General features: G+C 35.7%; 4 protein-coding genes across 4 annotated transcripts; 2 read left to right on the top strand and 2 right to left on the bottom strand.

The window, feature by feature from the left end:
- The first annotated feature begins 4102 nt into the window (after positions 1-4102).
- Positions 4103-5153, top strand: U11/U12-31K (RNA recognition motif and CCHC-type zinc finger domains containing protein). Its single transcript, XM_079015680.1, has one exon. The coding sequence runs from the start codon at positions 4248-4250 to the stop codon at positions 5034-5036; it is 789 nt and encodes a 262-aa protein (XP_078871806.1). The 5' UTR covers positions 4103-4247; the 3' UTR covers positions 5037-5153.
- A 126-nt stretch (positions 5154-5279) lies between these two features.
- Positions 5280-7200, bottom strand: LOC145068683 (vacuolar acid trehalase). Its single transcript, XM_079015681.1, has 8 exons — positions 6961-7200; positions 6744-6817; positions 6563-6604; positions 6432-6473; positions 6228-6311; positions 6009-6096; positions 5624-5721; positions 5280-5532 (listed from the first exon to the last, which is right to left on the bottom strand). Exons 1-8 carry the CDS (start codon positions 7136-7138, stop codon positions 5512-5514), a joined length of 627 nt encoding a protein of 208 aa, XP_078871807.1. The 5' UTR covers positions 7139-7200; the 3' UTR covers positions 5280-5511.
- Positions 7201-11248: 4048 nt separating this feature from the next.
- LOC145070637 (MEF2BNB-like protein) lies at positions 11249-12524 on the top strand. The gene is made up of 2 exons (XM_079017595.1): positions 11249-11577; positions 11716-12524. The coding sequence occupies exons 1-2, from the start codon at positions 11570-11572 to the stop codon at positions 12353-12355; spliced, it is 648 nt and encodes a 215-aa protein (XP_078873721.1). The 5' UTR covers positions 11249-11569; the 3' UTR covers positions 12356-12524.
- A 313-nt stretch (positions 12525-12837) lies between these two features.
- FLD (protein FLOWERING locus D-like protein) lies at positions 12838-15984 on the bottom strand. The gene is made up of 3 exons (XM_079013468.1): positions 13419-15984; positions 13278-13320; positions 12838-13191 (listed from the first exon to the last, which is right to left on the bottom strand). Exons 1-3 carry the CDS (start codon positions 15901-15903, stop codon positions 12903-12905), a joined length of 2817 nt encoding a protein of 938 aa, XP_078869594.1. The 5' UTR covers positions 15904-15984; the 3' UTR covers positions 12838-12902.
- Positions 15985-16205: the final 221 nt, after the last annotated feature.

Below are 16205 nucleotides of genomic sequence, written 5' to 3'. Positions count from 1 at the left end.
AGACTAATTAAATAATATGATTTCATATTAATATATTAGAACTTATAATATATTAATAAATCATAACCAAGGTTCTAAATAACGTAAGGCGTGACTTGGCGGCAATGTCAAGCCTCAAGCTTTGTCGAGCCTTGGCGAGTCATGACATTTGTAAGGCGTGATTTATGACGGCAATTTTCTTTATAATTATTATTTTTATATGTATTTTCAACTATTATTCATTTTTATACACATATATGAATTAAGGCGGCGTTTTGGCAAAGCTTGGCGGCAGGTGCAAGCCTTGGAGTCGTGGCGCGCCATGGCGGAGCCATGACGAGCTTTTTAGAACCTTGATCATAACTTATACTGTTCTCAAAAGATTATCCATATAAATTGACCAGGTGAAGTGCAACTCAAATGGACCATGCTGGGTCGGGTCAAGTACATCTCAAATATAGTTATGGACTTAGACACCTTATCCAAAATCTTTATTAGCATGAGACTTGATACGAGTTTCTTCAGCAATCAGCTCATGAAAAAGAATCCATTGAGGGACAGGGAGAACGATGGAGAATCGTTCCACATAGGCCTTCAAAATCAAAACGCAATGCTATAAAAAACTAAACCAAACGTTGTTCTTCCCTTTTAGCAATATAAGACTCAAAGTCTTTTAACTCTTTAGATTTAGTAAGAGCCAATTGATCCCACAAATCAGACATAGCAACATCAAAATCTTGAATACTCATATCATTTTGCTGAAGGGCACGAATGTCATATTCTAACTGATATTGTTTAGCAAATTTTGACTGAGTATACAGTTTCTCCAAATGATTCCAAATTTCCTTTGATGTGTCATATTTAGCCAACCGCATACCAATAGACCGTGTAATAGAATTGTTAATCTAAGTAATGACTTTGAAGTTATCAGTCTCCCAAGTATCAACCAACAAATTGAAATTTCCAGCTTAAAGCACTGAAGGTTTGGCTTTAGTCCTAGTGACATTGCCCCACATATTCTTCCCACGAAGGAAGTTCTTCATAACATAACTCTAATAAGTGTAATTATTTCCATCTAATCGAGTACTGATTTACTAAAAGGAATCATCCTCTCCAGTCATGTTGACAACAAATAAATAACCACAACGATAGACAAGCAATCAGAGAACAAGAACAATAAACCATCAGAAGCAGCCAATTGAGCAACAAGAAATTGAACAACAACAAACTAACATCAACAAGTGATTACTAACAATCAAACGAACACCCACGCCACAGATGACTGTTACAAAATATTCTAACATATCAAACCTCCACTCCGATACCATAATAATTGAGCCATATTCCTAGGGATGTTCTTTTCGACATATTTAGGCGCGCTGGGGTTTCTGCCAAGAAAGAGGCACTTGTGAACTTTCTGATTGACTCATTGGAAGGAAGATCAACACTAAGACCAGCTGATGTTTTAGTATTTGGATGGGCTAGAAGGAAGCATGCATGTATGGATTTAACAAGGGTTTCCCCTCTTGTAGGCTTAGGAGGTGAGGTTTTCACAGTGGAGCAAACTGTTTTAAAAGTTGCATCATGCAAAATGACAAAACATGAGAAAACGTGCATGGAAAATCAACACACGTTTATACATTTTGCATTTGATACTTCCGGTTTCCTTGTGTCAGAAGCTGTGAAGCTACTCCATAAAGTCCAACGGGTCATGCATAGTAATGTTATTACCCTAAGATCTAAAAATGTTTTTAAAAGAATTAGTTTTGTCATCCAAAAAGGGGTTGCGGCACAGCTTATTGCTCGTTTACTCGCTACATTTATGTAAAACTTTCTTCTTTAACATGTTAACATAAATAAAGTGGAGAAAAAAAATACAAGTTAAGACAAAAATCCTAATGGGTTAAAAGATAAACATATAGGGTAACAAGTTAGGATTATGTTATTTTTGTCTTTTTTTTCTTCCATAAAATATGATTGCTATGCGTAGTGAGCCTTAGATATAATTATGAAAGGGAAAATGACTTAGGAGGGTAACTACTTCTTATCCATGTTCACATATTGACAACTTTTTTTTTTGTACATAATAAAGCAACTAACTTGTTTTAACTGTTTAAATTACACCCATATTACCGATTAATACATGTTTTAACCAGTAACTAAAAGGGAAAATGACTTAGGAGGGTAACTAACTATTATCCGTGTTCACATATTGACAGCTTCTTATTTTTTGTACATAAGAAAGCAACTAACATGTTTTAACTGTGTAACATCCCAAAAATCATGACTAAAAATTTCGTTTTTAATTTAATACTAAAACCATAATTGTTAAACCATTAATTTAATACTCCGGCATCGGGCTCCGCTCGTCATCAGGCCCCGCCTGGCATCGAGCCCCGCTCGGTATACAGATTTGTCTCTCTTAGGCCCCGCCTGTCTCCGGGCCCCGCCCGCTAAACACATGCAATCATATAACATGCTAACACATAAAAAACATACTCTACTGTATCCATGTCCTAAGAAACATACTCTGCTAATAATAAGATACGAAACATCGTCCGTACTCGGCTAATGATGAGATACGGGACCTCGCCTACACTCACCTCCCTACCAGGCACATACAAGTATCACACAGACAACAAGTATAATCTAACATGCAAACATTCCTCGGGCACCCGCCCGACATCGGACCTTGGTCTGGAATAACATACTAGCATACAGTGCCTAGGGCTAACCCCCGGGTCTTCCTACTCATAGACTACATGGGCTGACATTGTGGCCTTAGACACATTCACACAGTGAGGAGACTCACCTTGCACCGCTGAAGCTCTGGCTGGAACTAGCTGAGTACGGACAAAGTTTCGTATCTCATTATTAGCAGAGTATGTTTCTTAGGACAATGATACAGTAGAGTATGTTTCTTTATGTGTGGCCTAAGAGAGACATATCTGTATACCGAGCGGGGCTCGATGCCAGGCAGGGCCTGATAACGGGCGGGGCCCGATGTCGGAGTATTAAATTAATGGTTTGACAATTATGGTTTTAGTATTAAATTAAAAACGAAATTTTTTGGTCATGATTTTTGGGATGTTACACAGTTAAAACAAGTTGGTTGCTTTCTTATGTACAAAAAATAACAAGTTGTCAATATGTGAACACGGATAATAGGTAGTTACCCTCTTAAGTCATTTTCCCTTTGAGTTACCGGTTAAAACAGGTATTAACCGGTAATATTGGTGTAATTTAAACAGTTAAAACAAGCTAGTTGCTTTATTATGTACAAAAAAGAAGAAGTTGTCAACATGTGAACACGGATAAGAGGTAGTTACCTCTCCTAAGTCATTTTCCCCGATTATGAAAATATGATTGATATAGTGTAATTTCAAAAATATGATTGATATAGTGTAATTTCTTCCCAAAATCAATCTCACGGGATATCCCCAAAATCAAACATTGACGATTAGGGGTGTTCGTTTGGATGGATCGGTTTGATCAAGTAAATCCAAATTGATTTCGGTTTTCAAAACATGAATCTGAATTGTCCAATCTAAATTCAAATCCGATCCGATTCGATCCAATTACAATTCGGTTGGATCGGTTTTTATAATTCGGATTTCAAAAACTGAAACATTTTAAAATGAAATAAAATTAGAATATTACCCAACTTTACACAAGAAGCAAAAACAAATAATTTAGTTGTGATTTGAAATTTATAAACAATTAATAAGAAGATATATTATAGTTAAATATTTTATAGATACAAAACTTTCGAAATAAAATGCATATTAATGTTTTTTTTATCGGGTGAAACGTTTTGAACCTTTTTAAAAAAATGAATTATAAAATTAATAAATAATTGTAAATATATATTATAAATAGATAAATAATAAATGTTTATTCAATTTTTTTAGACCATTAATTCTTATTTTATAAACCAAAACCAATCCGAAATCCAAAATAATAATTCGGTTTATTGTCGATAATTCGGTTTTATAAGGTACGACGACCTATGACTATTGATCGATTGACGAAGAATTTAAGCATCGACAATCTTGTTTAGCAGAGGGTGTACCTGCGAGATTTGCTCTTGGAATCGATTTTGCGCACTCGAACGGCGATTTAGGGTTTCGTTGAAGGCTCAATCAACTTTTGCGTTCGAGAAATTCAATCTAGATATTTACCTACTTTCCGTCGAAGCAGCCACCTGTGTTCAAGTAAGTTGCTACTTTGAAGCCTGACCATGATTTGATGCTTTAGTTGCTGCGAAAATGGGGAGATACAGCGACGACGACGAAGACGAAACATTTTACTACAGATATTCCTCTGTTGCACCCCAACCACCTTCTTCCACTTCCGATAAAACCCTAACAAAATCCTCCTCGTCTAGTGGTGGTAAGAGTGGAGGTTTAGCCCCATCCAAATCCACGGTGTACGTTAGCAACATTGATTATAGCCTCACTAACTCCGATCTGTTCACCATCTTCTCTACATTCGGTAAGGTTGCCAAGGTCACAATCCTCAGAGACAAGGTCACTCGGGAGAGCCGTGGTGTTGCTTTCATCTTGTTTGTAGCTCGTGATGATGCTGTAAAAGCAGTCAACGGAATCAATGGGAAAATTCTCAATGGTCGAACATTGACTGCTTCCATAGCTGCTGATAATGGTAGGGCTCCTGAGTTTATTAAAAGAAGAGTGTATAAAGACAAGAGCAGATGCTATGAATGTGGAGAGGGTGGACACTTGTCGTATGAGTGTCCAAAGAATCAGTTTGGGCCACGGGAGCGTCCACAGCCATCAAAACGGGGAAGGAGAGAGGGTGGTGGTGGTGGTGGTGGATATAGGCGGAGCAAGGAGGAGGAAGGGGGTGGGGACGATGATGAAACTGGTGGTGATCCGGTGTTTGAGGATGATAATTGGGCGTCAGTGGTGGATAATGGGGCTGATGAGAGGTTGTTGGGTGGTAGGGATGGGAATCAAGGTGAAACCATGAAGAAAGGGAAAAAAGAGAAGACAAAGAAAACCAGTTATTTTAGTGACGAAAGTGACAAAGAGGATTGATTTAAACTTAAAGATCATGATACACATGAAGGTATGAGTTTTCTTGTTCATAAGATGTACTTTCATTGAACTTAAAAGGGTTAAATGCAAGAAATAGCAATGTACTTTTTATTTTTATTTTTCCTTTTTACAGTGTTGTGTTTCATTTATACTTATTACCGCAGTGTAAATTAGAATTATGTTTTGTAGTTTGAGAAATTGACTTAATCATAGTCTAGTGATTTAAATTATAATAACATGACACAAGTTAACAGGTTTTGAATTTTGATGTGGCAATATTTAACCACTTTAGGCATACATACATCAATCATACATGATGAAACATCCCTTAATAATTATGATCTCAATCAATATCCGATGCATCATGTTTGGTATTTGGCATATCAATGTAACATATTGAAAATCAATATACTCTTGGATTCTTTTAGTTTCAACATATCAACTCACAATCAAGTTCCAATGTATCTTGATATCTCTAGCTTGATTCTCTTGATTTCTGCATCATATAACAAATGAATTAAAACAACTAATAAACACACAACAAATGTATAAAAGTGGTAAAAAGGAATGAATAAAAGTTGAGATACCATCATCTCATGATCTCCCATGATCTCTTCTATCACCTCTTGTAGTGGTTTATTAGCACTATTGGGTACAACAGCTGCAAACACTGCTCCTGCTAATTCTGTGTACACAATACATATACAACAATATAAATATATTTACCTTCCAACTAATTTTCCACCTCAAAATTGACACAAATTCTTTGGTTTTGTTGATAATCTTGATTTATAATAGAGAAAAAGGTGGAAAATGTAAAGAAATTCAATGAAGTTCTGAAATGTAGATGTGTTTTATTGCAATTTATCAAGAAAAGTCAAAGTGCAATTGGTTTTGACTTCAAAAGTCAAATGGACACTCTCAATGGCATTGATTGATGGGGAATGAAATACAATTTTAGCCAAGAATTACCGGATTCTGGAAAAGCATCGATGAACATCATCATCTCCTCTCCTGTAAGACCAGATAAAAAGCATATCCTTGGAAGCGATTTTGCAATCTGTGAAAGGACAAAGAATTTGATCTAAACTCATAAATTAAGATACAATAAAACTTTAGGATACAACATAATACATTAAAGAAATCAAATAATGCAAATGACAACATTATCTTTTCCTACAATAGATGAACCTTTGAAGCTTCAAGGTTTGGCTGTTTGGTATTTACAGCTTCCCAAAGAGACCCCTTCATCATGTCTTCAGTGCAAAAGATAACCTAAATTACACACACACACAAAATTGATCAAAATTTTGTCCAAAAATGTCAAGAGACCCTTTGATTTGTGGACTAAATGCTTCATTTTAGCCTAAAGCTTCAAAAAAATAAAACTGTTACCTCTACAAATTCACCATCCAACTCTTTCAAAAACTTCTGTATCTGCAACAATGAACACTTCAATTCTGTAAGAAATAGGTGTATCATGTAAAAACTGTGTTTTACAAAAGAAAATAGATCAATGGAGTTACCTTCACAACCTCATCCACTTGAAAACCAGTCAATAACATAGCCTGCAAATGCCAGATAGACAGTTATGGATTTCTTATCTTATTCGATCAAGCATCAGATATATAAAAAAATAAAAATAAAACACAATACTTATTTTTAGGTAATAAATGGTAAAGAACTAAGTCACTAACCACAACTTACTGGTGGACCAAAAGTAGGATCATCGGGATTTAGAGGAACAAACTTTGAATCTTCTATCAACTCAGAAGGAGGTCCTATAACAACATATTCAATTTATAAAACTCTGACTAGCGATAACATATTGAAGTAGAGATCAATTTCACTAGCAAATCGAGAAGGATACTGCTATAACAAGTTGTAAAACATGCTGTAAACAGTGGTATTATGTGACGCAAACCTTCAGGAGCTGCCTTGAGGAGGTGCTTGAGCTTCAATCCATGGTGGTGAGTGTGCGTGATTCGAGTCTGAAATGATGAAGAAAATTTGAAAACATTGGAAGGCAGAGATCGTTTTGAGAGATTTGAAAGTTCAGAGTAGCTCTGAACCCTAGTTATGAAGGCTGAAAAAGAAGCCATTTGAGACACGATGATGAAGATGACGATTCTCTCTCTATCTTCTTTATCCCGTTGCTGTTGGGTTTATGGAGGAATTCGTTTTATCGCATTTTCATATTTGATCCTCTAATTATGTCTTAGTTGCCAGATTGTTCAAAAGTATATGAATAAGTCGACTACTTTGACTTTTTTGAAGATTCAAATATCCGATACAAGTTTATTAAAGTGGTGTTTGTTTTTTTTTTTGCCAAAAAAGAAATTTTTTTAACCTATTAAAACTGTTTGTTTTTCAGAAGACTACAGACATAAAAAAGTTTTATTTATCTCTTTTTCAAAAAAATAAACAATAAAAAAAGTTTTTTTTATTTTGGAAGATGTTTTCTAATTTTTAACTTTATGTCATGTTTTTAGGGGAAAATATCGGCAATAGTCAAAAAATAGGAGGTATTTTCAAAATATAGACACAAAAAGTTGGATTTTCGGATATAGACATGGATTCCGCGGAGCTCCGCGGAATGGCAAAATCGTAAATAAATTACTATATTAAAAAAATAATAATAAAAAATAAAAAAAACTCAAGATTCATTTCGCGGAGGTAGCTCCGAGGAATGGAACTTCAGTTTTTTTTTTTTTTTTTTTTTTTTTTTTTTTTTTTTTTTTTTTTAACATCGATTATTCGGGATTTATATTCATTCCCCAACTTCATAATCTTTTCTTTAAAATAATTAGTTGGGGAATTAATATAAACCTCGAAGAATCGATGTGAAAAAAAAAAAATCTGAAGATCCATTCCTCGGAGCTATTTCCGCGCAATGAGTTCATTCCTCGGAGGTAGCTCCGCAGAATGGATCTTGAGTTTTTTTTAATACACTAATTTATTTACGATTTTGTCATTCCGCGAAGCTTCACGGAGCTACCTCCGCAGAATGTAGGTCTATACCCGGAAATATCCATTTTCATGTTTAAATTTAAAAAATAACCCCCCCCCCCCCATTTTTTTTACTATTACCGGTATTTTCCCTATTTTTATTTCCACCACCGATGTCACCATCACGCAACACCACCAAACAACCCCTATACAAATTAAAACCAACCAAATTCCCGGGTTTTTTTGGTATTCCGATTCTAAAACTTGAAATTTGGTTTCATTCTAACTACTTTGACATTTTAACAAAATATGCAACACCACATACAAGATGACTAAATAATTTATTTTATTACTTAGAACTAGATTGTGATACAAATACAAATTAAATCTCTCTATAATATCACTCGTTTCTCAACCTAAACTAACTTACTCTAACCTAATCAATGTAAACTAAGTTAGTTTACTTGATCTAAAACTCAAAAATACAAGAAATATGACAATGGCTACTAGAGTTTGATGTAGAGAAAAGTATGTGATATCTAAAGATAAGTTGCTCTCTTAAAATGAAACAACCCTAAATCCAGCTTATATAACACACAAAGTGAAACTGGGTTAACTCATACGTCACTTAGGATCCCTATTAGACTAAGAACATGAACTTCACAATTTAAATATTTAATCCAACAGATATCAACATGAACAAGTTCAATCCTTTAGTTTTTTCACAACATACCCTTAACATTCAGCACACTCACAAAACCTACACAAAAAAATTAAGTTAAACAAAATCTATACAAATAAAACATTTATTGTCAGATCGCAATTAATATGAGATGATACTCATATTTCAATAAATTTTCGGATCTAGACCCATTTTACATGGATCCCTTATACCGGTTGGGTTCTGAATTCCACTAATAGCTTGATTCGGTTTCCGAGTTGTTTTTGTTATGTTAGTAATTTTAGTGTTATCAATATATTTTAGTGTAATTATTATTATCGTCGAGACATACCTGATTTAGTTTACTATCCAAGACTGGAGGTGCGGGGTGCACACTTAGAGTGTTAAATGTGAACTTGGGCATACGATGGTATGGGGGCAGCACCCCTAGGTATAGGGTTGCAAGGGGCAGCTCCCTGGAGGGATCTAGGGGCAACATCCCTTGCGGAGGCTAAGGAGCAGATCCCCTAGCGGTGGCGGTGGTGTAACCAACTGATGACACTATGATGATGTGTGCATCAGTTGTGTCCTTTAACTACCTTCTTTTGGATCTAGGGTCAGCCCCCCTTGCGAAGTCTAAGGAGCAGATCCCCTAGCGATGGTGTAACCAACTGATGGCACTATAATGATGTAGGCATCAGTTTTGTCCCTTAACCACCTTCTTCTAAGGGCAGCACCCCTAGCGGTGGTGTAACCAATTAATGACATCATGATGATGTACGTATCAGTTGTGTCCCTTAACTACCTTTTTTTGGTGCCAATTTGGTGTAATCAACAATTAACCACTTTCATTCCTTGTATAAATGCAAGATTAATGTTATAGGAAAAAGGGTTGACAATTTATATATATGAAATTGATCTTTATCAACTCTCTGTCTCAATAACACAAATCATCATAATGTATTGTGTGTTTTATGTTTTGGATTAAGCTTGTAATCTAAATTAGATTTTGTGGATTATCTCACTTATGAATTTGTGTAACCTAGGGGTGAGTATTTGGATCGGTGAACCGGACCGGACCGGACCGTTTTTTTTACCCCCGGGCTGGTTCTCGATTCTAGGAATTCATCAAAACCAGTCTGGTTTTTTTTTCCAGTCCGGTCCGGTTTTTACCAGGTTTAGAACCGGTTGGACCCGATTTAAAAAAAAAAATTGTAATTTGTGAAAATTTTCAAACAACCATAACTCATTGGTTTTAAGTCGGATTGACACGTGGTTTTTTCCAACACCTAATTTACAATTTGTAGATAAATTTAGACAACAATTTTGAAGATTTTGGTATTATATTCAATGAGTTACAGTCTTTCAAAGTTGAGCTATCAAAGCTGAAAAAATTTCAGCTTTTCAGCAACATTTTTAAAATTTTGTAATATGTGAAAATTTTTAAACAACCATAACTCATTCGTTTGAAATCGGATTGACACGCGGTTTTTTCCAATGTTTAATTTACAGTTTGTAAATGAATTTAGACTATAATTTTGTTGATTTTGGTATTATATTCAATGAGTTACAATCTTTCAAAGTTGAGTTATCAAAGCTGAAAATTTTCAGCTTTTCAACAAGATTTTTAAAATTTTGTAATCTTTGAAATTTTTTAAATAACCATAACTCATTCGTTTTAAGTCGGATTGACCTGCGGTTTTTTCCAACATTTAGTTTACAGTTTGTAGATGAATTTATACTCTAATTTTGTTGATTTTGATATATTATTCAGTGAGTTACAATCCTTCAAAGTTGAGCTATTAAAACTGAAATATTTCAACTTTTTAACTATTATTTTAGACTATAATTCTGAATTTTATGTATCTTTGACAGATAAATCATATGAAAATGATCTTGGTGAACTTGATTTATATGTTATTTGCTTTTATTTGAAAATTTAATTTTGCAAGTTATAATATTATAACATCAAGGTAGATTAGTTATGCATGAAACAGAAATGTAATCATTTTTACAAGTTGTATCGTATCAAACCCAACAACATATTCGTTTTAACGAGTTCTATCAAACCCAAAACCTTATTTTAACGACTTGTACTCTATGCAATTAAAGTTGTACCGGTCCAAACGGGTCCAAGAACTGAAAAACCCGGACCTGGACACGGACATGACTCATCCAGTCTGGTCCACGGTCCACAATATTCTCCATAACCGGTCTGGTTCGGTCCAAATGCTCACCCCTAGTGTAACCTCAGGTTATAAGATACGAATTATAGATTTCAAAAAAATGATATAATCAGATCCAAGTAATATTCAAGTGTTATTGTTAATTCCGAAATACATTTTCTAAGAGGTGCTAGCTCCGGTTGCATACCTACATAAGATGTCTAAGAACGTGAATGCCTAGATAAGTGACCGAATTGATTATTATTAACTGTTCTCTCCAATAGTCTCTCCAATAATTTCATAATACGACTAAGTGGCTTGATTCCTTTATACTTCATATTAAAATAATGTTATGTAAAATATTAGAAGATAATATATTATACGTAAATTAATTTATATAATAATTATCGTTTTGCGAAGACCCTTCGATCTCTATCTATCGGTACATGGGTACATCTATACCAAACATTCGCCTGCCCCAAATTGGATTTCGCCAAGAAGAGTCGGAAACTATATATGGTTTGAATTTCGGAAGTGCGATTTGAAAGCCATAGATGGATGAAGAATCTGAATTTGCCTGATTTTGAACGTTGATCATCGGTTTTGAAGAGTATTTACCTGCGATATTAGAGCTCTTAATTGACTTTGCGCACTGCAACGGCGATTTAGGGTTCGTTGAAGGCTGGAGCAACTGTTTCTAGCCTTTGAAGAGATTGATTCTCCAAGTTCACTTTTTAAGGTCTGCGAAGCAACGATCTATGTTCAAGTAAGATGCTTCGTCAAACCTTAATCTACTTTGTCTGTTCTTATCGCTAGGGTTACTTGATAAAAGCCTTCTTCTAAAACCTTTATCTTGTTAATTTTGACATATTGTTGTGTTTGTGTTTTAACTGTTTCTTGTTAGTGATGATGATGCACGATCTGCCCTCACCAACATGTATGAGTATTCACCAGTAGATGGGTTTGTAGAGATCTCACAAGGGTTGGGAGACATGATCAAATCCTTAGCTAATGAACCCTCAATGGGCCTTTTCTACATTCAACAACACACTCACAATGCTGTTCCAAACCTCGTAAGCATCAATAAAAACATCATGACCAAATCCCGCGAAATGAGTCTACACACAGAAGATTCAGAGGATTCAATCACAATGCTGAGATCAATGAAGGAATCTGGATTCCCTATTGTTGATGACATGGTTAAAGACATCACAAAATCTTTAGCTATCATGTCATCAAAACAACCGAAAAAAGGGTTGTTGATTAGTAACAAATCTTTTTCGGGAACAACAACAATGTCTGGGACTGGTAGTTATTTATCATCTGCTTTCAAGTCTGCAAAATTAAAAGCAACGAATCTGAAATGGGCTTCAGTTGAAACCTCGGAATCATCAATGGAGGAAGAATTCCCTGTATCAAGTGAGAATGGGAATGAAGATAAAGATGAATTGATATTGAATCTGTCAAGGTCTGAAAAGTTTGATGAATTTAAAGCAGATAAAGAGGCCAAACTGGAGGAATGGTTAGGAGGTAGTGATGATTGATGAATAAATAAAGTTTGTAAATTTAAAATTGTTGTAATAAACAATGGCTGAATCGTTTTTTAGAAAGATTATGTAAAGAGAATGCCCAAAACCTAAACCTGTGGTTTTCATGTCAAGTATCATGTCATGGATTCCGTAGGAATTGGAATATAAATTTTTCATCATTAAATTCTGTGACTCAACAGATTTTATCATTCTTTGAAATAAACGCAAAGAATCTAAATTTCATTTCTTATCTTTTAGTTGGGAGTTGTCAACTAAAAATTTTGTCTATCTTTTTCATGTTTCATTGGGTTTTATAACCTAAATCACTTTTATGATTAATTTGTCCTTACTTGTTCTTTATACGCAATTGACCGTTGATGTTGGCGCTTCCCTCGGAAAATGATGATGTCAACAAATTAGGTCACGCCAACAAATAAGGTGAAACATCATTATTTCAAACAGACATCTAAATAATTAAATAAATACCCATTACAAAGTAAACAAAAAAAAAATACATCTTTATCTAAAACTCAAACATCTACACAAGTCCCGTTTTTTTTTTTTACAACATTTCACCATCTAATTCTACTAAATCCCAATCATGTGAAGCAGCCCCAACCCCAACACCAAGTCCCTCAACATTCGGAGGATCAGAGGCAGAGGCAGAGGCGCTAAAATTACCAATCAGCCCTTCACCCACATTCATATTTACACTTGGAATCGACTCATTAACCACCAATTTGGTCATTCCACTAACACTACTACCACCTACTTTAACTTCCACATCATTACCCCCAACCCCTTTAACAGGAAGCAACAGATTATTGTTTTTCCGCAATATCTTCGCCTTTCTGAAACACAAAAAAATTTTAAAAATAAAAAATAAAAAAATCAAACAATGTAACATAACATTTGGATGTAAATACAAAAAACCAACCTCACCAACTTCTGCTTCATAGCTGATTTCGGCTTCAAGGTTCCTTTTTCATAAATAAAATACAAAAATGTTAGTCCTTGAATATCACCGCCAGTGGCAGTATTGTAAATACATTTAAAAAAAAATTATCAAAGAGTTCACCAGATTTAACAGTAACTGCAGGTTTGCTTTTACTTCTTTCAGCCTTAATTTGAGAAATAACATCATCAGCACCAGGTCCCAACCCTTTCCTTCCAATCAATTTCACTCCAAGTTTTTCAATCAAATAATTCAACCTCATTTCATCACCTCCTTTCACTTCCCTCAGTTCCAAAACTTGTTCCCTTGATAACAAAGTATACACATGAACCTCTTGTTGCTGATTAAAATGCGATTGCAACTGTTGGAATATTAACTTATTGGAATACAACTGACCTTCTTTCCAACTCTCTTGCCCTTTTTTCACAAACCCCACACGCAAAACACACATCGCTCCCAAATCCTTCTTATTATAAATAACCGAAAAACTCCCGAATTCCAGATCCGGCTCCCGAAACAGATCCGCAAGAACCGACCCGCAAACATACGCGTTTTTTGACGGGTTTTTCTCGATTTTACCCCTGAGAGCTCGATTGGTGTCAAAATGGTAAATATTAGCAGCTTCTCTTAACCCGCTTAAAAACGCGCCATGCATGGTTGCAGGGTAACGTCTCGTGGTCGCCTCACCAGCGAAAAAAAGCTTCCCGTCCCCTACGCTTTCTGCTAAAATGTCGTAATCGTCCCCGGTGGACCCCACCGCAACATTTGAATACGACCCAAGAGAAAACGGGTCGCAACCCCATCGTGTGCACACAGTTTGTATCGGTTCCGGGACTTCGATCCCTTGTGGCGAGTATATGCCACGTAGGATTTGGAGGATACGTTTCACCGCGTCAGTGGGTGGCATGCTTTCGAATGAACGTGCAGCTTCACCTGCCACTAGAGCCATTAACACGGGCCCACCTGCTACATTTGCATAGCTGTAGAATAGAAAGAATTCGCCACGTGTACTTGGGTTCTCGGATAAATGCCCAAACATGTCCAAATCGGTGCCCCAAAAGGGATTAGGAAAAAGCATTGCGACTTTGTTTAATAAACCGAATCCTAATCGTTTGATTCCATCTAATTTTCTTTGAGGTAATGCAGGGGTGAATTTAATGAACCCACTTTTTAAAACCCCAAGTGGAACAGTGCATAAAGCAATGTCTCCTTCAAAAACTTGTCCTCCATTCACAGCAACTTGTACTCCATCACTGCTGTAACGAATAGAATTTACTGTTTTTTCATAAAGAATCGGGACGTTTTCGGCTAACGCATGGACCAATCTCCAGTTGCCACCTGGCAAGAAACAATGGTCGCCTCCCATGTCATACGGGTCATCTTGATCCCAAAATGCTAAAGAGAGTTTAGAGAGTAAACCCGCGTTTGCATATTCTAGATTAGCAAGATGCCAATTGAACAGACTTGTTTCTTCTGAATTTGAAGAGTTGTTGTCGACTTCCCAAAATGTTTCCAAAGCTGCCCCTAGAGAAACATCTTGTGAGACTTCACCCATTAGCTGTCTAAGCTTGCTTGCTTTGTCTAGGAGTTGATTGAAAGCTATTTCAACTTTGGAATCAGTTTTGGAATCTACTGGTGTTCCATCTAATCTATAGAGTGGACATTTATCGCGAATTTTATGAAGAGGATATGATAATTGTCTGGCTAAAATCCCAAGAGGGTTTCCATGTGTACCTGTTAAAACACTTCCTCCTAAATCAGCAGCTGCAACTTTATTTCCTCCTTCCATTTTCCTGGTGTAAACTCGTCCACCTGGACGTTTTCTTCCTTCCAAAACTGTAACTTTATACCCAAATGTCATCAGTTGTCTTGCAGCTGCAAGTCCAGAAAGACCAGCACCTATGACTATTACATTCCCTTTTGTATTAGCTTCAGCCAGAATTTTATCTTTGATCAATGGTGAAACCCCAAAATTGATGTATCCATGTGAGAGTAGATAGTTATATGCAGAATCTAAAAGCTTACTACAATGCGAAGGTACAACATCGAGAAACATCTCTTTTGTTACCCAATTGAATACGTTCTCTCTCCATTTGGTGATGATATGGTTTCGAATCAGTATGTAATTGACCTGTTCGATTCCACCAACAACCGAAACAACTCCTGCGTCGATTTCTTCTTCTGTAAGTACATCCGCCGGAAACCCGGCGGTTAAAGCAATCAAAGCTTCGGATGTTGCTTCTTTGTTGATTACTATTATTTCATCGGATACACCTACTTGTGCTGCTTGATTTGATCCGATGTTAGGGTTTCTATCAAAATGATTAGAACCGAAAGAATTTTGTGTTGTTTGGTGATTGTTGGGAAATTCGGGAGGTAAATTGTATACCTGATTGGAGGAGAGAGTATCGTGTGGCCTGCCTCGTCTTCGTTTTCTAGGAATACCGAGTGTAAGCAAGTCGTTGACATTGCTAGGGTTTGAGAGTGAAGAATTAGGGTTTGAATTGGTGTCAGAGTGGGGTAGAACGATGGTGAATTGCAGAGGGTTGTGAACGTTAGGGAGGATTTGTTGTTGTTGTTGTTGATGGGTTTCGTTCGAGGGATTCATGGTTGGAAATTTGAATCGAAAGAATATATTTGATCAGCAAGAACTGATACCAGGCGCCATGGACGATGATGATACATTGCAATGGGCTACTGTTAAAAATTATATTAAAATATTCATATAATCTTATTGTAAATTAACATTTATTTATTTTTGATAAAAACGATATTTAAGTTATAAAGAGGGTTAACTACGTACCAATTCTTAAGATCAATTTATCAATCCATTTATGATACAATATAACAATCAAAATAAAAATATTATTAAGTTATGTTGTTTTAGATTATAACAATAAGACTCGAAAA

Source organism: Lactuca serriola, chromosome 8 (genome assembly GCF_051521515.1).
Source record: "Lactuca serriola cultivar US96UC23 chromosome 8, Lser_US96UC23_V15, whole genome shotgun sequence".
NCBI classification, from domain to species: Eukaryota; Viridiplantae; Streptophyta; class Magnoliopsida; order Asterales; family Asteraceae; genus Lactuca; species Lactuca serriola.
Note: the sequence above shows the minus strand (reverse complement) of the source record. Positions and strands in the feature narration are given on the sequence as shown.

Excerpts from the sequence above, each read along its gene's own strand:
- U11/U12-31K (XM_079015680.1), top strand. The coding sequence starts at position 4,248 with ATGGGGAGATACAGCGACGACGACGAAGACGAAACATTTTACTACAGA.
- LOC145068683 (XM_079015681.1), bottom strand. The coding sequence starts at position 7,138 with ATGGCTTCTTTTTCAGCCTTCATAACTAGGGTTCAGAGCTACTCTGAA. Across the intron at positions 6,818-6,960 it reads CCTCAAGGCAGCTCCTGAAG|GACCTCCTTCTGAGTTGATA; the intron begins GTTTGCGTCACA and ends ATGTTGTTATAG. Across the intron at positions 5,722-6,008 it reads CGATGCTTTTCCAGAATCCG|AATTAGCAGGAGCAGTGTTT; the intron begins GTAATTCTTGGC and ends TTGTGTACACAG.
- FLD (XM_079013468.1), bottom strand. The coding sequence starts at position 15,903 with ATGAATCCCTCGAACGAAACCCATCAACAACAACAACAACAAATCCTC. Across the intron at positions 13,321-13,418 it reads TGCAGTTACTGTTAAATCTG|GAACCTTGAAGCCGAAATCA; the intron begins GTGAACTCTTTG and ends TTTATGAAAAAG. Across the intron at positions 13,192-13,277 it reads ATGAAGCAGAAGTTGGTGAG|AAAGGCGAAGATATTGCGGA; the intron begins GTTGGTTTTTTG and ends TTTGTGTTTCAG.